Source organism: Dermacentor andersoni, chromosome 9 (genome assembly GCF_023375885.2).
Source record: "Dermacentor andersoni chromosome 9, qqDerAnde1_hic_scaffold, whole genome shotgun sequence".
Lineage (NCBI taxonomy): Eukaryota > Metazoa > Arthropoda > Arachnida > Ixodida > Ixodidae > Dermacentor > Dermacentor andersoni.
Window position 1 is genome coordinate 23,521,564 of NC_092822.1, and position 25,968 is coordinate 23,547,531.

Sequence of the window (25,968 nt, forward strand, 5' to 3'; positions counted from 1 at the left end):
TGTGCCTTGCTCAGTTTCGTGCTTTCTCGTGGCAGCAACTGCTACCCATCCTCTTCTGCACGACTGAAATGTCATATTTACTTGGCTCCAAGTGTTTTTGTTATATACTGCAACAGCATTTAAAAGCCTGAAACAGTGTTTACTGTGTCTGTCTTTTCACATTTTCTAATTATGGTGAAGTAAATGACTGTCGTCATTACAATTGAACTTGGTTATAAAGAAGCTGCATTCAAAACGAAGATGGCTTTGTTATATCTGATATTCGTTATGAACATACCATTCATTACATGCTGACACCTACAAGAAAATTGTAAATTTACTTGGTTTTTTTTTCCGATAATTTGTTATATCCATGTTTCTTTCTTTAAATATCGAGGTTAGGCCTTCGGGATCACTCTTGCTTTAGAAAAAAAGAAAAGTTTGGCCGCTACTGTTCCTAAAATTCGAATTCACGTACCTGCAGCAAGGTACATCTGGGAGCTTGACGAGTCAACCAATGCATAGTGCAGTATCCGTGCTCGGTAACTTGTGCGAGGTTCTGCACGTCATACAGACTCGGAGAGCGGTGGTGTACTTGCATGTAGTATTTCGGAGAGCACCACAACAAGCAATACTGTAGCGGATGATGACAACGCTGTTTGCATCTCAAAGAAGTTGTTCTTGAGACGGTTATGTCTGCTAGCTGTTAGAGCCTTCTGCTGCTGTCGCAGTAAAAGTTCGGCACCGAAGTCAGCCAATTTCTTTCATAGAGAAGTTGGTAGGGGGAATGCCACGACAGTTTTCGTGTGGCAGCGGCATGGCCAGTACCAAATGTTGCCCAGGAAATGGCCAGTAGCGCAGACTTGCTAGGCTGTGGAAATGTGCAGCCAGATGCTGGCAACAGTAGAGCTGGCGCAGCATATTACGCATTGGATATAATGGATACAATAAAAGTACTTAGGTAGGATACAGATAAGTGTTTTAAATAGGGGGTTATGTATAATGGAGGATAATTGGCTACGCCCGTTTGATGACAACATTGTGACTTAGAGAGCAAACATGGGTAGCTTGTGATCTAGTTGACATGATGAGGAAAAAAACGAAGCTGGGCAGGCCATGCAATGCACAGGACGAATAACCAGCGGTCTATTAGAATTGCAAAATGGGTGCCAAGGGACCGGAAATGCAGTCTGGGAAGGCAGAGAACTAGATGGTGTGTTAAGACTAAGAAATTTGCAAGCACAACTTGAAATTGGCTGTCACAAGATGGGGGTAATTGAAGATTTCTGGGACAGGTCTTCGTTTGGCAGTTGACATAAATAGACTGATGATGATGGCAGAGGCATTTGCGAAGTCTTAGGTAAATATTGGACATTCGCAAACCAGACCCTTAGGACTTCTGAAGGGTGCGAAAACTTCCTTATACAGCTTTGCTGTCTTGTAATAATTGTGTTGTTCGAACTTGCACACATGCGAAGGTTTCCTTTATAACCTCCTTATATGCCATGAATATGCTGTTTCATGTCTATGCTACGTTCCTGTCCTTGACGGCTTTCTTTAGAGCAATAAAGCAAATGACTGTCTTTGCTGCACTCGGTACTGATTCTGTCCTTTTTCCTAGCTGTCCAAGACAAGAGCGAGGTCCACAGAAAGATATGGAGGCTTGAAATGACTAACAGTGTTAGAAAAAGAAATGTCGCTGCAGCCAACATTCCGATGAAGGAACAATTCTCTTCCGTCAGGGCAGCAGTTGCTTGCCAAAGAAGACAAGTCCTTTTGTTGAAACATTGGCATCAGTGACATTCCTTGTTCTACCAGTTTTATTATTTATTTATTTACAATACCTCAGACGCCCCAGTAAAGGGGTTTTATATGAGAGGTGGGCTATATGCAGATGGGTTGAATGTTATACAATTTTTTTATCATTGTCTTGAAGTCAGTACTACTGGAAAGGAGCGCAACGTCAGCGGGAAGGCCATTCCAATCTTGTGATGTTTTGACAAAAAGTGAAGAAAGGTGCGCAGTGGTTCAAGCAGATGGCTGGTATACAGCTTTTGTGGGATTGGTATGATCTGAATGACGATGGGCTGGCTTGATGGCAAGAGCACAGCGTGATGCATGATAAAACTTCAAGAATAGGCACAGACGTGCTATTCTGCGGTGTGATGAAAGACTTCCAAAGTTTGTATGAAATCTTAGTTTGGTGACACTAGAATGACGAGAGTATTCTGAAAAAAATTTATCTTGCTGCACGGTTCTGTACAGATTCTAGCATTTTATTAAGGCTACTTAGGTGAGGGTCTGAAACAGCACATGTGTATACAAGTTTCAGTGCGATTAATGTCCGATGGGCAAGAAGTTGAACAGAAGGAGGTGCTAGATAAAAGTTATGATGTAGACAACCAAGAATTTGGTTGGTTTCATTAGTAATTATGATGATGGGGGGTAATCATTTCTAGCTGTCCACATGCCACCTGTCCTGTCCTGGCTTATTGTGGTGCATGAAGCACTCATAAACCAGTAAAAAGTTGAAAGGAATGGAGCAGTACTGGCAGCACAGTTGAACCTCTACGTAGTGAACAGTGACACATGTACTACCTATTATTGCTATGGCGAAGTATAAAATCTTTTATGTTAGCATGTAATGAAGATGTGGTTATATTGAATGTCTGATATAAGGAAAGTATTTTCATGTCACTTGCAACTTTGTTATAATGAGGTTGTAATGGATGGAAAGAGGCACAGGTGTCAAAAAGAAGCAATTCGTTTAGAAGTGATCAGCACTGTGAAAAAAGGAAAACCTCAGCTTGGAGCCAACAATTCGACAAGAGGACCCGTCTTTATCGGGGCTCCTGAAGAAGACAACTCCCTTTATACATTGGAGTACCGATTGATTGACTCATGGACATTAAAATGTTGACACAACATTTCCGACTCGTCCTTTTCTGGCCTGTGTTTAATGAAGGTACAATAAGCAGTGTATACCCTAGAAAAAAATACTGGCAATTGTCAGAGTATTCTAATTTATTTACCTTAACACTTGCAAACCAGTTTTTGTACCCAGGAGGTGTGTGCCCCATGACACCATGACGCAATAACTCGTCCTGTTTCTGTTAGTACTGTGGTTGCTACACACAAGCGCAGCCAAAAGAAATGTGCACAGCACCGTTGTTTTTTTATGAGCAGTCCCAAAGCAACACGAGCGGCACTGTGAGGAACACCACTGTCAAGGGCTTCAGAATTTTAATGACCCGTGGGTCCTTAACGTTCACCTAAGTGCAAGTACGTGAGCGTTTTTGCATTTCAGCCCCCATTAAAATGCGACTATTGTGGATCAGAGTCACACCTGTGACCTTGTCCAATAGAAGAATGCCATACCCTCTATGCATTACAGCAATGAACTAATCCACAACTTGCAACAATTCAGAGCTTCCTTGAAATCTCCGTGGAGAGCAGGAAAGGCAGCACAGTCGAACCTTGTTATAACAAATAAGTTGTATCTGATGCTAAGATACCTTTGTTATACCCGATATTCGTTATAAGCATACATGGTAATATTGGCAAAAAATAGCCAACTTTACGTTTAATTTGTTGTATTCGTGTTCATTATATCAAGGTTATGCTGTACAAGGCAGAAGGCAGTGAGAATGATCATTTAAGAATACCTTTATTGTGATCACAAGAGCATCAAACAAAACTCGCACCAAAATATCCATACACTGCAGTTCCTTACAAGCCATTCGAAAATGTGAAATCAACAACTATTGCACACGAGATCTAGATAAAACACTGTGCCTGAGCAGTTCATATACCTGCTAACTTTACACTACAATTCTTGCTGAAGTACTTTGCATATGCTGGCAGAAAATCTTAATTGCTGAAGTACTTTGCATACACTGCCTGCATTATTTGCAGGCCAACGTGGAGGAAATAGTTTGGCAGCAACTGGTCTTGCAACATCGTTTGGTAACACAAAGTTTTAGCCCACGGTAAGCATTCTATGCTTACACATGGAAAGAGATTCATCTCAAAATGTGTTCGTCCCTGTCAAGTATTGCCAGGTTAGTATTTGTGATCCATTTCTTTGTTGGTGGCACCAAGCAAGGAACAAGAATGGAAAAAAAAAGAGGGATGAGAAGCACATTCAGCATTTTCAGCCGACTTTGTTCAATAAGTAATACGATCCTAGGCGGTGCATAATTTACAGTCAAACTACGGTACAACGAACACGGATATAGTGAATTATCAGATATAGTCAAACCTTGTTATTATGAAATAATGAATATAGCAAAGTGAAATTCCCCTTCAAATACCCATAGAGATTCACACTGCAATACACGTAATAACGGATATAACAAAGTAATGGATACAACAAATTCTTGCTCCCCTTTCAACTTCGTTGTAACGAGGTGTTACTGTATAATGAGATAAATCTAAATGTGTCTTATTGACATCAGCATGTAACAATTATACGCTTATAACAAATACGAGATATAACAGATATTTGCGCGTCAGATGCAACTTCACTATAAGGAGGTTTGACTATAACCCAAGTTCGACTAATGCGACAAACAAGAACACAAGCCGACACTTAAAGCTTTTGTGTATCGTGTTTGATGTGTTACCTTAAGTCTTAGTGATAGATCAAACACTGCTAGCCATTTGAAACGCACATTTTTTGTGATCTCATTCTGATCTCTTGCTTGGCACTGAATGAAAAACCAGGGAAGTATTTGTCTCGTAAATCTTATATATGAAACAAACTTTTTCTTTTTAAAGGAGAACCAAGGCTTGCCTTCTTTGGCTTCATATTGTAGACGCTAGCAATCAACCTTTTTGAGTTCCTTAGCTTAGTTGTTGGCTTCGTATGGCTGTATGTGAAGCTACTCTTCTAAAAGTCTTGCTCCTGATCCCTTTGGCCAAGGAATAATCTAGTAATAATGCAAATCCATTGCTTTTATTTCAAGGAGCAGCAGAAGGGAAAAGAGAAACTAAACAAAAAGAAATGTTGCTGTTTACAATCTGCACTGCAGGTGCAACGAAACAATAGTGTAGTATCACATGAAGCCCCACAATCCATGATCAGACACATAGTTTGTAGGTGCATGCTTGGCCAAGGTCTGTGCTACCCAATACTCACTGTTTTTTCCTAGACTGGAATGATGGATTGATTAGTTCATTAATGGGATTCAACCTGCTCAAGCAAAACTAGGGCTACATCTGAAGTCAACTTCCGGATTTATTTTGACCATTTGGGACTCCTTAGCAATATAAGTACACAAGTATTCTCGCATTTCAGCCCCATCAAAATGCAGCCGCCATGGCCAGTACTCGAAACCGTTACCTCGTGCTAAATGAGTAAAGGCATTAGGTAAAGAGCAAGTGACGACTTCTCTTAACTTCTTCAAATAGCTGAGCCCTAAATTGGCACCTGGTAAGGTTTTTTTTTTTTTCTTTCTCAGAAATATGAACTCTTGCTGCATAAAAAAATCTCAGTTCTTTACAAACAGGAGGCCACAAATAAGCCCAGAAAAGGTGTACAAAAAAACACTGAACTGCAACCTTCGTGTAGTACTTGTATGGTGCCTGTCCACTGTGAAAGGAATTGCCCCCCTATGTGTGGATCTTGGTTCACTGGTGTTCATCCTGCAAGCAATGGCTGACACTATGTCAATACACAGGTGAGCAGAGAGGTGCCAGCGCCACCAGCCAAGATTTGTATGCTGCAAAGCTGAGAAATTGCAGACTTGCCAGCAGCAAATTTTTGCACATGTCCTACACTCATGTGTTCCCTTCAACGGTAGACCACACTGTACGTAGATCTCTTTATGAGTGAAGCAGTAGCCATCTTGGGAACATTCTTCACACAAGTAAAAATGTAGAATGCAGAGGCACTGGTACAAGAACGTTTCAACGAAGCATTTTATGCTCAAACTGTGCATATGAGGATATACTGGGTGTTTCACTGAAGTGATTATGAAATGTAGAGCAATGATTAAGCAATGACGTTTTTTACAACAAACCATTCGTAGCGGCAGACATTCGCGTTTATTTGTTAAAATACCAATTGATTAACAAATAAACCAAATTTCGCTCATTAACCTTAAAGTAACTGGATACAGGAACTGGATAACTTAGGAGACATTGAAATGCAAAACTGACTGATATCCAACAATGCAAAAAAAAAAAAAAAATGCAAAACTGCAATGCAAAACCGATATCCCAACATCCTCTGCCATACTAGCACAATTGTACCATAACTGCAAAAAACAAACAGAAACAGTGAGTAACTTTCCGTACTGGTAGCAGTGTTATTCACTGCAAACTTGCACCAGACCCATAAAGTTTGCTGCGTCACAATACTGTGTGCCACCATAATTGACTGCTAGAGAAAGGGACAGGCGAACATCAGTCTAGCTGGAGCCATAGATTATGTTCCTGAAAAAAATTTCTCAGCATTTTCTGTGCACCAAGACAGAGAGTCGACGCTGGAAACAGCACATGTCTTCCTTGATTTAGATCACCAGCAAACAGAGAAACGTGGGTTTGCTACAGGGTCTGTCGTCTCTGTAACGGAAATGACTGTGCTCTAAATATAATGTAAGATTTGATTCTCTTCCTCCCTTAGTGGGTCAGAGGGCTGGACATAGGAGGCACCATGCGCCTACATATAGTACTGATGCAGCAATATTGAGGGAGCAGGTACCTATAACTTATGTGCAGGAAAATTGAATAAATGTGGCCAGGCTGCACTGCCTTCTGTATTGAAGTGCCATGTAATCTGCTTTTATGTAGCAATCGTTGACTAATCTTGGCCCGATATTGCTGGGATGATCAAAAAAGCCTGTGGGAGCTGGTTTCGCCTGTTCGAATGTTTACGTCGTTTTTCGCTTACGAAAGCACTGCTCTCAGAGTGGCACAGTTGTATTTTTAGAAGCCTGACTTATCAATTTAACTAACAAAGACACCACAGAGGAATACTGAGATAAACTGGACTTGTAGATTACATTTCTGAAATACCACAAGCATCAGTCCTACGCTGGTGGAGTATTCGAAAGTTGCAGAAGAGATTCAAAAGCAAAAGACAGGCGGTGATGCCAAGTTGAAGTTTTTGCCACGCTAGCTTCTAGTGACATCATAACTTTTGACAGTGACTGCTCATGATTAGTTCACAGGTCGTAGACAAACGAGGATTGCGTTGAACCCTGAACGAGCCAGAGATCCAATACAGCGAGTTCCAACATTTTTTTTTTCTCTGAACAAAAATGGCCAGAACTTGAGATAATGCTTCAAAATCTGTGACATAGCACTGACGTAGCGGCACTGTGATATGGGCATGAAATTCAGAAAGGGAAGCTGCCCTCGACATTCCCCGCTAATAAGGAGCCATTTTCCATCAAATTAACGTAAAGTGGGCCTGGGAAGAATACTTCACTAGGCTAAACAAATTATCTGTTGCTCATTAGGGTCCCGTTAACTATTGCCTACAGCGTTGCCTCCAAAAGCGTCATAACCACCCTGCCCGACTTGTAGTGTTTTGAACTCGAAAGCAGCGAAGTTGCATGGATATGTCCAGTGTCAGACAAATATGGATGCTGATGTTCCAAGGCATGCAAAGGTCAGCAAGTATTTACAAACCACGTCTTATATTTTTTTTTCTTGAGAATCGGCAACCATTGTTTCAAACCAAGATGGTCTGTAAGTAACAATAAGTTCTGTTTGATGAGTTGGTTCATCATGACCGCCGGTGAATAGCATAAATAGATGGGAAACAGAAAGGACACAGCATCAGTCCTGCCTTGGTCTATCCTTTGGTGTCCCAAGGACTACAGGGCCTTTCATCCTGTAGCCGAAACAGGCAGTGACTTAGCACAGCGCTTTGTGAAGGATGCAGCATACCTCATCACTCCACTTCATCAGCACGTTTCACCAGCAGGTAAGAGACAACACTAAATGCAATGTTTGATGCCAATTAAATTTTGTTTCGGATTTTTATTCATGCTTTTCTTTAGGGGTGACCACAGAACAATAATTTGATGACCAAAAACCTTTGTGTTAAACTTTTGCATTAGAATTAGCCCATTGCTAATGCCTCGAAAGGTGACATCAAAATTTTTCGGTGTGCTACACCTAAATTTGGTGCCGAAGTGGAGAGAGGCCTAATAATTTGATCTTGCCAGGGACAGCAAAATACTTTGAAATGCTGCTGTCCATCTATTTGTGCTCCTCATTGCCATTCGTATCTGCAAGCATCATGTCTGCCATGTCTTTTCCTACGGTATTTTGCATAAGCAGCATGCGGCGGCACGCACTACACCTTGCCATTCCTAAGTGGCCTGGCCAGAACCTACCAAGCTAGGAAAGTACTGAACTGGGCATACGACGTCGATGATGGGCAGGCAAAAAAAATCGATACTCTGTCTTATCGTAACGTGGCAGATGGGGGATTAAAAATTAAATTATGGGGTTTTACGTGCCAAAACCACTTTCCGATTATGAGGCACGCCGTAGTGGAGGACTCCGGAAATTTCGACCACCTGGGGTTCTTTAACGTGCACCTAAATCTAAGTACACGGGTGTTTTCGCATTTCGCCCCCATCGAAATGCGGCCGCCGCGGCCGGGATTCGATCCCGCGACAGATGGGGGATTGCTATGAGCAGATTTTTCACCAAAGAGTAGGGAACATCATCCATGTTTTAATGAATTCCACAGATTCTTTTTCTTAAATGCCAGAATCTGGGAGCGAAGAATTTCTACCACATCAAGAACTCTAACTGAAAGCATTTCTCTAGCAAGAGAGCCCATAACCATTCTTTTTTTTGCCTCAAAATGTTGCACCATTTATTCTTCAATTTGATGATTACGAGGTGCAACTATGAGTGAGCTAAGTACTTTTCGTACACTGGTTCAGTACAGTATTTCTTTGTACTCTTAAAACCTAGATCACCACTGTAAAGTACACCTGGAAGCTATCGACAAGAAATGGTGGTGCCTGGCTACATAAGATTTGATAATTGCTACTGTAGTGCTCTGCAACAAACTATCTGACAAGAATGCGGCCAACTTACACGAGAGGTCCCATGGAACACTTTCACTTATCACACCAGGCAGGAGCAGAAGGTGTCGTCTGCTCTTATCACATTACTGAGCAGAAGTAATCGTTAATTCACTTTTTTTTTTTTTTTGGCTTGCTGAGCAGAAGGCATCATCAGATATCCTCAGCGGTCAGTGCCTTCTGCTTCTGCTCAGTGCCACGTATAAAATGTGGCAGTGGGAAGAGCCACGTGAGAGCTGACCACAGTCTCATTGACTCACTCGCACTGATCTAAGGTGAACATTGTGATAAAAGAATGTCAGACAAAGATGAAGCAACTAGTGGCTGTTAAGTGCAAGAGGATGCACAACAGGACAAAGATGCCAGCCAAGGCAACTGTTAAACAAAGGCAACTTGCAGTACATTCAGCTGGTCACTCTCAAGTGTTCTCGTGGTATGCTTTGCATTTGGCTGGCGGAATACACTTGCCTACAAGGATGCAGTGCTACAGCTTAGAGCACTGAGAAGTGCTCTTACCTTTGTCCTGAGAGTGCGAAGGAGATCTGGTGGAGTTCTGGCCAAGTAGCTACCACAACTTTCGTTAGTGGTGCGACGTTTATTTTGTGCTTGTACCTGACCCCCCCCCCCCCTTTTTTTTCAGCAGAGGCAGGGCTGACTTGTTTCCACTTTTGATCTCAGACTCTTCTGGCAAGCAGCTGTACATTTAGCATCAAACTGGACTGAGGCCAATGCCATTGTGATCCATGAGCCAGAAGAATGTACAATAACTGGCCACAATAAAAGCAGAAAGCAGAGAGTTTTCACAGACCTGTTACATCACCATGTCAACAACTTTTACATGCTGCCAAGCTGTGAAGAGACACAGCACAAAGCAAGGACAGCACGTTATCTCACGTAAGCATTAGACTGATCCACTCCAATGTTTAAATACAACAGTCTTTACAACAAACATTTTCTGCTGTACAGCTCAATGCAAACAATGTTATATGACGCAATTGTATCAAACGACAAAAGCCACAACTGTGACGTGTCAGTCTAGAGGCTGGTGATTTCACTGGGGGGGTATCGTCCTGCAAGGGTCGAGCTTTTCCACGACGGCTTTGCAGAAGAAACACTCCTTGCTGTTGGCAAGGTGAGTCAGGATGCAGACGCTGCAATGCAAGAAATGGAGCTTAACACGAATAGCAATTATTAAAAAGCAAAACTCAAGTAAGCTTGAGTTTAACAACAAGCGGTTTTGGGGCTTTCCTATTAACAGCCGCCGCACACGTCTGTACCTGGTTGAGCCTGTCTCATAGACTTTGCAAGTGTGCTAATGTTTCCCAGGTCGGTATGTTATGATCCTAAATGATTGTATTTTGCATGCTATTATGAGCAATGAGCAAGAGACTTTATGAAATAATTGTGAAAGTAGTACATGTCAAACACAAGACTTCTGTTAAATGAAGCAAACAGAGAAATCAACATCTCTGAATTCTAAACCGTCGTTTATGCTCATCACTCAGAATAGAAGGTTTGTAAAAAGACAAATGCATTCTCAGTCATTTATCCTCAGTGCTATCCCCAGAACATACAGTACTTTGCTAAGTATTTCAACATGCGGCAAGTGGTCGTTCATACTCTATGTCCAGTTGAGTAGCTGTAAGGTACTTGTGCACTCAATGGCAGGACGAATTTCCATTGTCATAATCATTATCCTGTTTTAGGTGCACTGCAGAATGAAGATCTCTCCGAACAATTTCATATTAACTCTGTCTAGCATGATCTGACTCCACTCTAAGCTTGCAAATTTCATTGCCCCACCTATTTCTCTGCCGTCGTTGGCTGCATTTTCTTACTCTAATCAGTTATGTATACTTACTCTGATCAGATATATATAGTTATATATAGCTACACTAACCAGTTATATGCTCTCTCAACACATTAAATACATGTCCCAGCTCTATTTCTTCCTCTTAATGTCACTCACAATATTGGTTACCCCCATTTGCTCTCTAATCCACACCTCTATCTTTTTGTCCCTTAATGTTACTCCTTTCATTTTTCGTTGCATTGCTTCTTAGCACAGTCCTTAGGTTCTTCTCAGGCTTCCTTGTTATCTTTCAAGTTTCTGCCTTATAGGTTAGTGCTGGCAGAATGCATTGACAGCTTCTTTTTTTTTTTCTGCGAAGGAGAGGAAAAAAACACACACCCCTGCTGCTTCGAAACCTCGTATGGACGAGTACGAATGAGTACGAGCACATGACAGCCCATTAATTGTTTTGTCATGCACCAGAGGGCGCTTCAGTCTCGCCCTTTGGTCTCACACTCACTGGCATGACTGGTGCCCGCAGGGGACAAAGCGCACCGAGTTGCCCTGCGCGTAGCAGATGGTGCAGATGTGGTCCTCGTCGAAGGTGACAGGTGGCGGCTGCCGGCTCTGCACCAGCTGCACCAGCTGCCGCGCCTGCTCCACCTCTTCCTCCTTCACCTCAGAGTCTGCGTGTACGCATGGTAGTGTACAGGACATATTTGGATTAGTTCAATAAGGTGTGCAGCCTCTGTGAACATGTCAGTGCTAATAGAATCATGGAATCACACGCAGAGAACAGCTGGTTTACCCCAGAATACTGTGTGATTGTGCGCAGCAGAACACCACTCTTGTACGAGCTTTGCGGAAAAGCTTATTGTAAATGATGTCTCAAAGATGTAGTCTACACACCTTTTTGCCCATGACATTATGCACTGTAAAGAGCTGCACTTGTATAGAGTTACTGGTAGGCTCCTGTAGGGAACCTGTGTTGAGCGTCTGTGTTCCACGCCCCCCCCCTCGTGTGTCATGTGAAACTCCAAAGTTCAGTGGAGAAGCCAACTCAACAGCTGCACTGCGCAAGCAGTGCTAGTTTCAGCATTGCTGAGACTCCTTCACAGCTCCAACACTTTAATTGCTGTTTGTCATACTCACTTAGGCGATAATGGTCTCGCGTTGGAGTTCCCAGTAGTTAAGCAGTCATTTTAACAACGGGGAAGCATGGCCAACAATAACACCGGCACAAAGGGTAGTCATGCCATCTGCCGCCAGGTAACGACACTGCAGAGACATTGATCTGTGCAGCACATGTTCACTATTGTCAAATACTGCCTTTAAGGAGGCGCATTTCAGTCACTATTTGTTATCTGAGCCTCATTAGAATGGTACCAATGGAGATAAAGTGCTGAAGATTCTTTTGCCACACGCTGGCTTGGCTCCTGCAAGCACGAGTGGTTTTCCCAGATAACAAAGTATTGCAAGATGGTGCACTTTTGCACAACCCTGCTCCCTGCAAAAGAACATATCGGAACACTATGCTTGTACAACTTTGAGAGCCTCTAATGAATATATTTCCATAGCTTAACGGTATTTTGTGGATGTAGATATATGTTAGAGAAACTGGGCAACATGTTCAATGAATGAGCAAGACAGCACAAAAATAATGTAAAAAATGGGTATGGAAGCCATTCAGCTACCAATGGAGTGGTGGGGATAAAGACCTGCTGCATGGCTCAGATTCAGCTCGAAGTGCCATGTCTCATCTCAGAACTATGCACCATTCACATGACTATGCAACAATGTTGACATCAAAATTACAGCTGAGATTGTGTTTGGGTAAACTTGAGCTATCTCTCTGCTATGCTGAGAAGAAGGAATCCCACGAACAGTGATATCAATGTAGATGCATGGGAGGCATGAGGACATATGAAGACGATGTAGATCTGGACCTCAGTATGTCAAATGCATGATCACCAGATGACAACAATGGTAATGCCAAAACAGCCCACAGTGATCTGCGACCGAATTGCTAATGACACTTTGCCTTGTAGAATGGTTCTCTGCACAGAGACAGTACTGACAAGATTGCTTAGCGGTTTCTTAGCGGTTCCTTAGATGTCTAATAGTTTAAAGCACTTACCTAGTTCTTAGCGAATAGCAGTTGTGAAAAATTGCATAGTACCTGCTTGCTTGTGAATTAGAAGCAACCATAACAGGACATCTACAGTGATTTCATGGACACTTCAAATGCACTTTTAATCCGAATGGGACATCATTTAAGCCACTTTCCCTGCCCAACTGGGCTTAGGCTGATGGAAGTTGAGCGCATTACAAGGGTTCTCATTAACACTGCATACGAACGCTGCCATGTAAGCATATGGGCACAGGGCAACGACAGTCAGTCATTATTTGAAACATATGTAGAACGGGAGGAAAGAATGAAAGAACAATAAAAACAAAGCACTGTTATGTGCCGCACACACAGCCCATCGACCATGTCTGCGGACTGACTTACAGTTAGCAAGCGAGAAAACTGGCGAGTCATTGGCAGTGTCGGCTTCTTCCGAAGCACCCTCTTGCATCACCAGTGACGTGGGTCCACCACCCAGCAGGAACTCGAGGGACGACAGCTGGAAGCACGGTTCGGCTAGCAGACCCGACAAGGCCGTTTCACGACTAGAAATGACAGATGCGAAAAAATAGAGGTGTGAAAGCAGCGACGCTGGTGGTGTTGCAGTGCATGCCATAATGGAGGAACCTTTAACTTGGAGTCAACTCCGATTTCCCTATTCAAACGTACATGTAAAACATGAAAGTACTCTACTGCGACAACAAGTGGACTGATTTGAATAAACTCTGTTCCATTTGAGAGAGGAAGTTAAATTCTAGTAACTGTAGGCAGAAGAACACTGAGTTAAGCACCCAGATTTTTTACAAGAATTGCCATTAACTGGCAAGCTTAAAAAAATAAAAGCACACAGCTTAGAAATGCATAAATATGCACCAAGAACAGATATTGCAGTTCTGTAAACTGCATCTCTTAGAGCATGTAAAGCAGACAAATATAGACTTGTATAGAGTTAACAGCTTAAGTAAACTTGTAAAAAGGCTTACAACGGTTTTGCGAAAGTCCTACTCACAAATTGGTAGTACACTTGAGAGCGCTACATATCAATCTGTCTCTCTACATCAATCTTGTCTGCTTTAGATCTCTCAATAAATGCAGTTTATAAAATTCTGATATCCTCATTACTTGCCAAGTTACAAAGTTGAAAACGCGTTACTTGAGTGTTTTCAATTTTGTCTCCCTCCTACGGTCACTAGATTTTAGCTTTCTTTTTTTCTTTAGGTTCAACAAAGCTTATCAGTTTCGGTGCAGTGGGGGCTGAGCAAAACGATTTGATTACCATGTGTTTAGATAAAGCTCCCGAGGTGAAGCTTCTTAAGTGTCCTTTCTCTCTCACTGTGTCTGTCAGGTAAGGCACAAACATTGATGCAAAGCTATGCTTGCCTCTCCACGGATCCCTTGAGCAAAAGCGCGACTAGGATGCCCGTCACAGCAGCGACTATAGGAAAGTGGTCAATGGCCTCCAGACCCGCTACATCCATGCCGACTACCAAGTCGAAGCAGCCACACCGGGACGTCACCCGATTCAGGATGTGGCTCAGTACCTGCACAGAACAACAATTGCAAGTGTTCCTTCTGTGTGATGGATGACGACGGCTGGTCATCAGGTCAATGTCTTAAACACGCAGCATGGAAATTACACAGAAGCAAAGAACCATTGCAATGAATTCCGACCTGTTTATTCCACAGGCATGAGTGGGTACTTATAGGAAAACAATAATCCTTTCATTGTCCAGCTTGTAGATTTAGTGCCAAGCGTTGGGATGTGAAAAAAGCCTTCTGGCAGTTGTTGCCTCCGGACGCTGGCTAAGAAACCGTCCATCGTTCATCATTTTGGCATATATGCTGGGCAATCAGATAGTATGGATGGTGCTTCGTCAAGCTGCAGTCTGTGCTGATTTTTCGCCATCTCACCTTTCTTCAGCAATGTAAACTGTTGGGTGCAATAAAAAATTGATTGAATATGTATTCCAGCACTTCAAGCATGCATCAGTGTTCTCAGCCATGGCTATTCGGCCAGTTGATGAGATGTGCATAGCGACGAGTGAAAACAACCTCTAGATTAATCCCGCATGGCAAAGATGCTTCCTGGCTTCGCATAATCTTCGGGGCATACAAAATTTTCGATCTGGATCAAATACATGCAGGCATCCGTGGACGCTGTCAGCATGAGCCCTTTATCCTAAGGTCATGCCTGGGCGATGTGATCAGCGAGTTTGTATAGGTCAACAGTAAGGAATCTGCACTTCAATGGGAAATAGAAAAGGCTGATCTTGTCTCACTGTCAGTGAGTTCACTGCCGACAACACTGCAATAACTAAGCCATCACTGAAACATGATTTCATGGCCCCCATGCACTCACTCCTTCCCTTCTCTCCGCCAACATTCATCATCATACTTTCCCTGCTCTTCGCTCTTCCCCAGTAGCAGGCTGGAGAGCACCAGCTGTGGCCGACTTCCTGCCCCTTTCCTGTAAGTAAAGTCTCTATCTATCTATACGAGAACAAAAACGACCTAGTTTGCCATCAAGCATTGAAAACCTATGGGGTTTGACACCTGAAAGCAACACTGGGGCTACAAGAGACATCCTAATGGGAAGCTCCGGAACTATTTACATCACCTATGGTTTTACATCACCTAAACATATATGCACACAGAAGTGTTTGCATTCTGCCTCCATCAGAATCCAGCTGCCACAACTGGGATTCAAACCCACGACCTCCCAGTGCCAAAACACCACAGCCACTGAAAACAGCAAGCAAAACGTACAGAAATGAATTTATTAATTTGTTTCATTTTAACATGCTGATTTTTTAAAATCATCATTCTAAACCAAAGACCCTATTGTAAAGCTTAGAACGAAAACCTATTACCAGGTTAGACAATGTTGTGTACTGTTTTCACCACACTTTACATGGAGGAACTGAGACATGGAGAGGATGCAAGGGCTAGGGCCGATGATGGATGCGTTTAACTCAAATGCGCAATCGCATGATTCACACAGTCACCAACGCCACGGAGTGTTGGCTAGTGGGTCCCTGTTAGCACCACAGACTGGTATGCAGAACCTGGTGACAACTAATGCAATTACTCCTGTAATTGCAGCTACAGCTTTTGGACTCACTGTCGACAGTTGCCGAGATGGTTCAGGGGGCTCTCTTCAACCCGATGGCCAATGCTCCACGGTGCTGGCTGCTACTCAAACCATGCGTTCATGCAGACGTCCGAATTTACAGGGTGACAGGTGCTGCTGATTACTTAGCTGATTACATCGATTACTTGATCACATGCTAGTTGCACTTACTTGAAAGATGCGGGCCAGCAGAAGCTCAGAGTGAGGCCTTGTAGGGTTGGTGACGAGGCTCGGTGCAACGTTCACGATCATCTCGAGGACACGGAGTAGGCCCAGCGACAGGTCAAAGCAGGTGGCACAGATCTTCAGCTGTTGCGAGTTGATGAACACCCGCTCGGGCCTGCTCTGAGCATTCTGGATCTGAAAGAGCATTCTGGATCTGACAAAAGTGCACACCAAAGTATTCCCTAGATGCACTTTCTGGCACAGCAAATATACCACCGTAGGATCTGGTTGCCATTTTTGCAGACTTACTTTGCACAACTTCTGCGATTCATTCATGCGGTTTAACATATCCTGAAGCAACATAGCGGCTATGAGAGAGGTAATAGTGGAGAATTGATTGATTGACCGATCGATCAATCAATCAATCAATTAATCCATCCATCCATCCATTGGGATTAACTTCTCAAAGCAACTCTCTGGGACTACGAGAGTTGTTACAGTGGAGTGCCCTGAACAGATTTTAACCGTCTGAAGTCCTTGAAGAAGCTCCTAAATGTATAAGTACCGAAGCATCTTTGCATTTCACCTCAAATGAAATGTATCCACTGTGGCCGGGTATCATCAGCTGGTGCGATTTCCAAGCAGCTCTATGCAATGTGTGCAAGTACATTTGGAAAGCAAACAACGAATAGCACTGTGACCTGACTGCACAAATGAATGATGCAGTCCTTGGGTGCAGCCATCGTACCTACACAGCCCCACATAGTGACACACCATGGTTTCAAACTTGCACCAACAGGTCACATGTGCACATGGTTATAATACAGCCTGCTGCTTAACTTACATTATGCAGCACCTCTACCATCCGAGCGAGTCAGCGCACTTTTTCTCAAAGGTATGCATCACTGAACACCACCCTTTTGTGTCGTCTTTCATCCACATTTGGTAAGCTTCTCATTACATATGTATGTATGTGCGTACATCGCACATCTCGTTATGTTCTACCAAATACATAACCAAACTAATTGCATGCATGTTTCATCATGCAGTAATGGAACCAAATCAAAAAGCTCCATTTAGCTAGGTTTAAAGAATTTACATTTGGGCGAGTTGGTGCAACTTCTTCTTAAAGAACATAGCGCAAACAGAGACACGGACTAGAAAGAAGTGACGGGACAGGTACTGGGCTCCCAGGAAACCAGTGCCTATCCCATTGCTTTCTTTCTAGCCAGTGTGTTCGTGCTGTGTTCCTTAAGATGAAATCTAGTTAGGTAAGACAAACAAGACATGTTTGTTTGTGTGCTTATTTAGTTTAAAGACTGAATGATTGATTTGTTACTAAGGTTTAGCGTCCAAAAGCAATATCAGCACAACTGGACAGGACATAAACAAAAACGAGCAGCAAGGACACTAGCCGCTTCCTGTCCCGCCCTCACGTTTCCTTGTGCTCTACCCTGGTCCAGTTATGCTTCTAAATATGCATCTCAGTCTTGGCAACCAACTTGGTTGTCTGTCAGCAACAGTTAAAATTCTCCCTAGCTAGCAGGAATTCTGCACACGAATGAGAAAGCTCACCTCCTGAAGCATGCTTATGAACTGGGAGAAGGACCAATTCAGCTGCGTCAGGACGCTGCCCAGGAAAGCCGATGCTGGTTCTGGGTGGTCCTCAAGCCAGCGGCCAATGTGGTTCTGGAAAAACACGCTCGGACAGGGCGCTGCATCCAGAAGGAACCAGAAAGTGAAAGACATCATCCTATATTTTTGATAAGCTGTTGTCAGACAACATTTCGACGAGGGGACGAGGGCACTAAACATCGGGTCCGGCGAAATGCCTCGTTCCATCACTTTCAATCACTTCAAACCTCCTTCTTCATGTAAACTATTCTAATGTTTGGATACATTTGCGATACTAGTAAAACAGGACCGCAGTCGGATACAATGTCGGTGTTAGTGCTTAATGACCTCAGTACCAGAAAGGTATGATGACAGGATGTAAAGAACAAGTGGGAACAGCCTAGGTGATGCTTTCACGTTGAATGTTTCACGTGGAATTGTGTTTTAACATTACGACAGGGTTAGAGCGTTCCCTGTAACAGAGGACTGCACTGTACAGAGAATTAAAGGTGGGGATCCCAGTCAGCTATCAGGAGCTATAACTAACCTAGATGGAGTCCAAAGTGCCTCTGAACGAAGGCTCGCTAGTGTAAGAAAAATTCAACAAACCAGTCTCATTTCATGGGATAAAGTATAATCATTACACCGGCACCTTTACACATTTGTTAATCGATGCCTCACCAGGATGATTGGGTAAAGTTGATTCCACGGGCCTGGAAGCCATTCTTTCGACTAGATGTGGTGCCACTGTGTAACGGAAGGCATATCCACAGCCCTAGAAGCAGCAAAGGAGATGAACAAAACAAAGAGGTTACATACACTTGCCTTATGCTGTGTTTGGTTATGGATCTAACACAAGTTGACAGATTGAAGCCATTGATGTGATTTTTTTTTAAAGTAAACAATGGATGTAGACAGTGGTTTGATGAGCATGTAAGAAGATGCAAAGAGATGCACAGCGACATTAATCTAATTTTCTGCTGTTTCTAGAATCATTCGCGGCATTCCGCGCAAGGAAACAATGCCACAAAGGTAATGGCATACCTTCCACAGCCTCATGAGTATCCAGTTTGTCTGGGCCCACGGCCGGTTCTTGTAAGGCTGTAGCAAGGCTTGGATAAGTGCTAGAGAGCTGCAATGAGAAGGCAAGAACTCACAATTCAGCAGCCGCCCATCGTTCTAGTGGCACCAGCTCAAGCAGCCTTCATCAAAAGTTACTAAAAGTAGACACGAAGGCAAACTGTACTGTACAGTCAAATCCACTTATATGGTAACTGGTTAAAAGAATATACCAAAAATAAGAATGAAAAGCCACGGCACCATCAGCTTTAATATGTGTTCTATGGCAAAAAAACCTGCTTAGTAGGATGTTCCCAAGCCATGTTATCATTTACAAGATATGCATGCGGCCGCTGCGAGCCAACTTCGAGAGTAAGAAGTGCCAATGACAAGCCTGACGACGAACTGACAAAGAAGCCTGATGACGTACTCGCTGGAAGCCGTACAGATGATTAAATCTCTAAGGAGCCTTGTCTTTGCAAGGACCTGTCACTAAGTTATGTGGACACTTAGATGCTGTAAACAAAGCTGTCAGTAAGCTTTGCGTGAAGCAAGCAGAGCTAACAGGTGGTGGCTTTTCTCTAAAACAGCAAAAGAGGCATGCTTTCTTTTGGAGTAAGAGATCTAAATCTCTTCTTTGTCCATTTTCTAGCATAACCTGCTTTATAGGAATGATCGGCAATAAGAATGTAATGTCCTTTGCAGTAAAATATTCTTGCAAGAGGGTTGAACTGTAGTTTCATCACTCTTGAAACCTTTCAACAACCACATGAAGCCAATAGACAATGAAGCCAATGAAGCCTGGTCTAGATAAAGCCTACATACAAAACCCAGAAAGTGGACGGTGGGGCAGCCGAGGCTACAGCTCAGTTGGTGGAGCATCACACGTGTCATGCAGGAGCTGCGAGTTCAGCTCCCACCGAGTGCAAGTAGTTCGTTTTTCTTGTACACTTAAATTGGCAAATGGACAGTTAATTTCCATTGTGCTTTCATTGGCTTCATTGTCAGTTGGATTCGTGTGCTTGTAAATAACAAAAAATTGAGCCCCCACAGTTCTTATTATTCTTCTCACTGGTTGAAACCTTGTTGGCATTTGTCTGATGGAAAAGGACCACTTATTTAAAGGCCACAATTTCTTTCCAGCATTTCTACCAATCTCTTCATTCAATTTCTAGAAATGGCACGATGTTTCGCAGTTTGTCATGGCTAGCTTGTTAAGGTCATTAACGAAGGAACAGGGAGACGAGAAACGTAGAACTGTTGAGTCGGAACAAGCTGCACACTGTACAGTATGGCACACTGTTGAGGATAATGGGCAATTAGTATTCTGCCATCAATCACCACTGTAATTTGGCATAACAGCCTATAGGCTGTACATGGATGTACATATGTAGGGCTCAATTAATTTACTGAAGATGACTGATTGATTAGAATTTATTCTTCTGTTTTTAAAACTAAAGAAAGTGGAGCAAGAGCTTAAGGTACAAAATCATGGGAAGAGCTCTTGCACCAGACAACCATTCGCAGTTGATTACATCAGCCACTTATTTCTGATACAAACAAAGGAGTACTAGCACTGTTATATTGGGGATTTGGTACATTATCGATTAGGTTAGGTTAGGTTAGGTCACCAGCTGTGAAAGTGCTCGCACACCAAACCAAAAGATGTCCTTCCTAACATCCGACACCACCATCCTCAAATCGCTTGCAGCATCAATACGATAAAAAAAAAAAGAGCTTGCCTTTTAGTCGGCATGCACTCCAGTGCCCTGACGGTGGACGGGGGACAGACATGTGCAGCCAAAGCTCGTAGCAGGGCATCCTTCACATCTGTGGAGGCCGTAAAGTAGTTTCATCAGTTCAATTTGCACTTATTTCACTTTAAAGACAAGAATTTAGGCTGGCAAGACAAAAAAACAGTATTAAAGGTCAACAGGCAACAAAGTAACATCTTTTCGAACTGCTGATAACACGAGTAATTATATAAACTAAGGGCCCCAAACAACCTCCAACATTTCGTTACACATATTAAATAATCAGCTGCACTACATACAGCATACCGTGATCACCTTTTGAGAACAAGGCAACGCTACAAGCTGCGGTTTTGTACTTCGCACTTTACGACGCCAGCAAGGTGCTGTGGATGACGTCACCAGGGTAAAAAGCTGTCAATTGGTCGGCCGCTGAGGAACAACTTTGACAACACGAGGAGAGAATCCCTGTGTGTTTTGAAAATGAAGGTGTGGTTTGTCTATCGTGCGCCGCTGAACTTTTTTATGAAGCTTCCATTCAGTCACCGTTCACTTCATGAAGTTGGCAAGAGTATGCGACGAGGAAAAGAGAGCGCCAGTGGGGAGGGTAGCAAAGGGAAAGCGAGAAATAGTGGCGGCCATGTAGTTGCTCATCAATGCCTGTAACTTTGCTACTGCAGCAGCATTTCAAAATATTCTTGCGGCTGTATGTCCATTGTAAGCTAACACACAGCTGCCATGACGTTAAAAAATTTTGGAGCTCAGAGCTTAACTTAACTTACCCGGGTTGACAACACGGCGATCAGCAAAGTGCTCTGCAAGGAACGTGCTATACCTCACTAAGACGTGGTAGTGGCCTGTTTGAGAGAGATAGAGAAAGGAAAAAAATAAAGAAAGAGCAACACAAGCAGAAGTGAAGGCAAAGCAACATTTGTGACTAACACATACACTTCTGCTTCCTGAAACTAACTTTTGCTACAGAAGCCATGCAGGTAGGTTGTGAACCTGGGTGTCAGGGAAGGTACCTTTACACAGGGGGTTGCACCAAAGCTTTAAAGTCTTAGGAGCAGTGCAGTCGATTTGAAAAGGTTATTCTTATGGCAATGCAATATTCATGACAACATACTTCAGGAAATTCTGAGAAAAGACGGGGAATGCGGGAGATGGAAATTCAAGATGATGAGCAAAACGTGAACAAGGTGAATGCAGGAGCCAACTTGTCGAAACGTTGGCTCCTGCATACACCTTGTTCACGTTTTGCTCATCATTCAGGAAATTCTGCAATAGACACGGATGAATTAATTCATTATCTAATACTAACTAATCAACTTTTGATTAACTGCTTTATAGAGCATGTCAAAATTGCAAAATTGAAGCTAGTGATCGATGGAGGCAAGTTTTTTGTCAAGTTAGCAGGTATCCCTACGCACACATTAAATTTCGAAAGCTGTACTCAAATAGGTGCCAGAATGATTAGTCAGAGTATAAAGAGATTTTAGATGGGTAGTAGCTTGAGAGCCACTCATCTTAAGAGTGAACATTACTGGGCAAATGATTCCAACGCTCAGTGAATAAACTGTACTCGAACCGGTTGATTGATTGATTGATTGATTGATTGATTGATTGCATTTTAGTGTCCCAAAGCAACACTGAGGTTATGAAAGATACTAGAGTGGAGGCTCTGGATGAACTTTGGTCAGATAGGGTTGTTGAATGTGCGTGTAAATATAAGTGCATGAGAGTTTTTGCATTTCGTCCCCATCAGAATGTGGGCATGTCAATTGGGAATCAAACTCCCAACCTTGTTCTCAGCTGCAGAAATGGCAGAGCCACAATGGCAGGTACACTGACCTAAATGAACATGACATTATAACGAAGATCGATCATCAAACTAGTTCCTCAACGTCTCTAGCAAACATTTAGCAAATTCATAAACTGATCATGACTTCACCCTTACTCACAGAATGAGCAGTCCTTGACTCTATGAAAGAGTGAATTTAATGAACGGCCAATTGCACGCATTCATAAATTTGCACAGCACTAAAGACTAAAATGGTGCTTGTTTACCTGGGATATCGCTCAACAGGCATGTTGGCAGGAAGTGGACACTCAGAGTCGTCAACAACTTCATGCACGCTTCGACGTGATACTCTGGCACGAAGCAAAACTCCACGCCCGCGGAGGAGGCTTCCTCAAGAGTTTTCAACACAATGTTCAGAAGCCAGTAAATGTCGTTCTGCTTCTCCTAAAACAAGAGACCAAGAATGAAAGAACAAACATTGACATTGAAGATTTTCTTTTATGTTATCCATGATGGTGAAAAAGCAGATGCACTACCAGAAATGATGAATAATGAATCTAACGTACTAGTGGGCGAACTTATGCCTGTAAAGTAAGGCAACTTTAAATGATGGTAGTTCCGAGAAACAGTCAACAACTGTCAAATCCAAATTCATGGTTCAAGTCCATCTCTACAGGTGTCACTATACATTCGAGAGAAGTCACCAGTTCTTACATAGATTGTACAGTACTATTTAACCCTTTCCCTAGTGTGAAAAAAGAAGAAAATCTTACCTCATTTACAGGAAATATTTTTTTCACTAAGTTTGGATAGATTTTTGTCTGCCTAAAACGGCACCATTATTTCCATTAAATGGGGTTCCTTTATTTCACAAAATGCATAACAAGATAGTTTGAAGAAGGCTTCACTGCATGGCCCAAGTGTCTTGCAAAAAAAGCATTTTGCAGGACTCGATACACTATGAAAAATGAGAATACGACGAAAGAATAACCTAAACAGTGCAAAAACTTGCACGTGAATAGCGGCTACTTTTCCACAGCTCCTAAAGCAGTTAGTAGGCCATGTTCATACGGTAAACTCACGGGTAGCTACACGGTTCTCTGGTCCATCCACAGAATTGTCACCATCAGATTGAGAACACATCCCTTTCCGTTTCTGTGCAAAACTCTACAAAGCTGTCATCTAATGAGGAGTCGTCAAAATACTTTCTTTTATGTGCACTTTCATTGGCTCGTTTTGAGGAGGCAGCCATGCTTTATGCGGGGGTGTCAGAGGCAGCAATATAATGAAAGGCAAGACACAAATATCACAACGTGGATAAGTGTAGTCATCCAGTATCAAGAATCACAACTAGATCCAATAGGACAAGTACAGTCATCATAGGTTCACTGTGTGACAAATTTTTGTTTATGACGACAATAGTCGTCATTGGTTACATTGGTACAAAATTTCATGACTAGTATACTCGTCAGTGGGAGGTAAAAGGTTAAAATGTATATGTAATATGATTAGTTATGCCTCTCTCCCTATCAAACTGGCAAGAATGTTCACGAAATTTTGGATGCTGCACGAATGTCTTGTGCCGAGAGATAACTTAACAGTGACAACCCGATGAAAGCAGTCACTGGCAAGAAAATGTAGCAATAAGTAAAGCAATGTATGCAGGGCAATACAGCTAACCACTGATGGCATTGACAATTATTGAAAATTTTAACCACCCAGTGGTTAAATTGTTAGTAACAGGCCATTTGGTCACCTTGGTCAACTTAACTAACATTGCTGGCCCGAACAGCCACCAGGTCAATGGAGTAAAAGAAACTTATTACACCGCACTGAAACATCACTTAAAGAGCGTTAAATTGTGGGTTTTTACGTGCCAAAACTGCGATCTGATTATGAGGCATGTCGTAGTGTGGGACTCCACAATAATTTTGACCACCTGGGGTTCTTTAACGTGCACCTAAATCTAAGTACATGGGTGTTTTCGCATTTCGCCCCCATCGAAATTTGACCGTCGTGGCCGAGATTCGATCCCGCAACCTCTTGCTTAGCAGCCCAACACCATATCCACTAAGCAACCACACTGGCTCTCCACTTAAAGATCGTGTGCTCTACTATTGTGCAGGGCAGTCACAACAGAGCCAGAATTGTGAAGTGCTTAAAGAGTGTGGTTGCAGTGAAGTCACTTGCTATCTCACCTGTATTTAGAAAGACTGAACTATCTGTACTACCAAGATGATCAATACAAATTAAGTATAGTAGTGCACTTAGCGTTGAAAGTGTTACAAAATGATTCCTTTCAACATTTTTTTTCTGCTTAGGAAAAGAATAAGGCAAACTTGAACTGAGGAGAAATTATAACTGAAAAAAAAAAAAGGAAACAATATATGCATGCACAGTGAGAATCAACGCAATGCAAAGCATTTTGCAGGTAGCTGGTTGGTTGCTGGTAGTTGCAGGTAGCGGTTTAGGTTTCTGCAAAGTGTTACCAGATGGTGCAATGTGCCTACGTAATGGCTAGGTGACCATTTCTCACCGTCCCATTTTGAAGGGGATGCCAATAAAATATGTGAGCAATTGTGTGTGTGGCAACAGTTTCATGGCGACAGCATAATGACAATGCCATGACAACGATGATGATACCACGACAGCTGATTCATTATGCTCAAGCAATGAAACATTACAACTTGTTCCATTATGACATGGGCCGATCCTAAAGGCAGCGAATGGGATAATCGCGAAGCTGGCACAATGTCACACAAAATGCTAGCTGTCGCAAGAAAAGAACATTAGAAACTGACGTGCTCTTGCTTTCATAAGCATATCGGTGCTATGCGACATAACAGATGCGACAACCGTCTCAAAATGCTACTTTCCACAAGAAAATAGGAGACGCAAGGTCGCCCTTCACCCATTCCATGATTTCATCTACAGCCTAATGGGTAGAACATCTGGGTATTACAATGGGTGACCCCGGTTCAAATCCTATCATTGGGTATGTTTCTATTAGCGCTGAAGAGTTTCCCGAACGAGGTGAGACAGGAACCCACTGCATGGTTCCTGGTAACAGGCAAACAATAATTCACATTGAAATATGTTGTAGGCACGATCTTCACTCGCACCTTGGAGAAAACCACCACTGACAGCCAGGCAACGTGACGGGCCTGTTCGCTGAGCGTTTCGCCGAAGACTTGCTCCACCTTGCTCAGTGCCTCGGCCACGTCTCTCTCGCCCCAGGCGCTGTTCCTCCTGACCTCCTGCACAGCCCTGAGGTAGTCCCGCATGTTGTCCTTCACGGCATTCATCTGCAGGCACGAGAAGAGAGACAGTGCATAAGCAGCTTGCGTTTGTACGGCCAGCTCTACAATTTTTTCAAATGCAGTTACTGTGTTGTTAATGCTACAATTATTGCTAAATCAGTAAATGTGTAGTTAATGCTAGTATACCTACACTACTGACATGTTATACAACAAAGGTAATCCCTGCTCGCAGA

General features: G+C 42.8%; 1 protein-coding gene across 1 annotated transcript in view; it reads right to left on the reverse strand.

The window, feature by feature from the left end:
- Window positions 1-3,627: 3,627 nt before the first annotated feature.
- LOC126527292 (E3 ubiquitin-protein ligase RNF123-like) overlaps window positions 3,628-25,968 on the reverse strand; it is a 48,786-nt gene continuing 26,445 nt past the window's right edge. The window contains exons 21-32 of the mRNA XM_050175078.3: window positions 25,598-25,780; window positions 22,742-22,919; window positions 21,457-21,531; window positions 20,666-20,753; window positions 18,909-18,996; window positions 18,546-18,639; window positions 17,826-17,965; window positions 16,257-16,445; window positions 14,336-14,496; window positions 13,340-13,500; window positions 11,348-11,513; window positions 3,628-10,186 (exon numbers count right to left, since the gene is read on the reverse strand). Coding sequence (XP_050031035.1) covers window positions 10,087-10,186; window positions 11,348-11,513; window positions 13,340-13,500; window positions 14,336-14,496; window positions 16,257-16,445; window positions 17,826-17,965; window positions 18,546-18,639; window positions 18,909-18,996; window positions 20,666-20,753; window positions 21,457-21,531; window positions 22,742-22,919; window positions 25,598-25,780 — 1,623 coding nt within the window. The 3' untranslated portion in view covers window positions 3,628-10,086. The remainder of the gene's footprint in view (window positions 10,187-11,347; window positions 11,514-13,339; window positions 13,501-14,335; window positions 14,497-16,256; window positions 16,446-17,825; window positions 17,966-18,545; window positions 18,640-18,908; window positions 18,997-20,665; window positions 20,754-21,456; window positions 21,532-22,741; window positions 22,920-25,597; window positions 25,781-25,968) is intronic.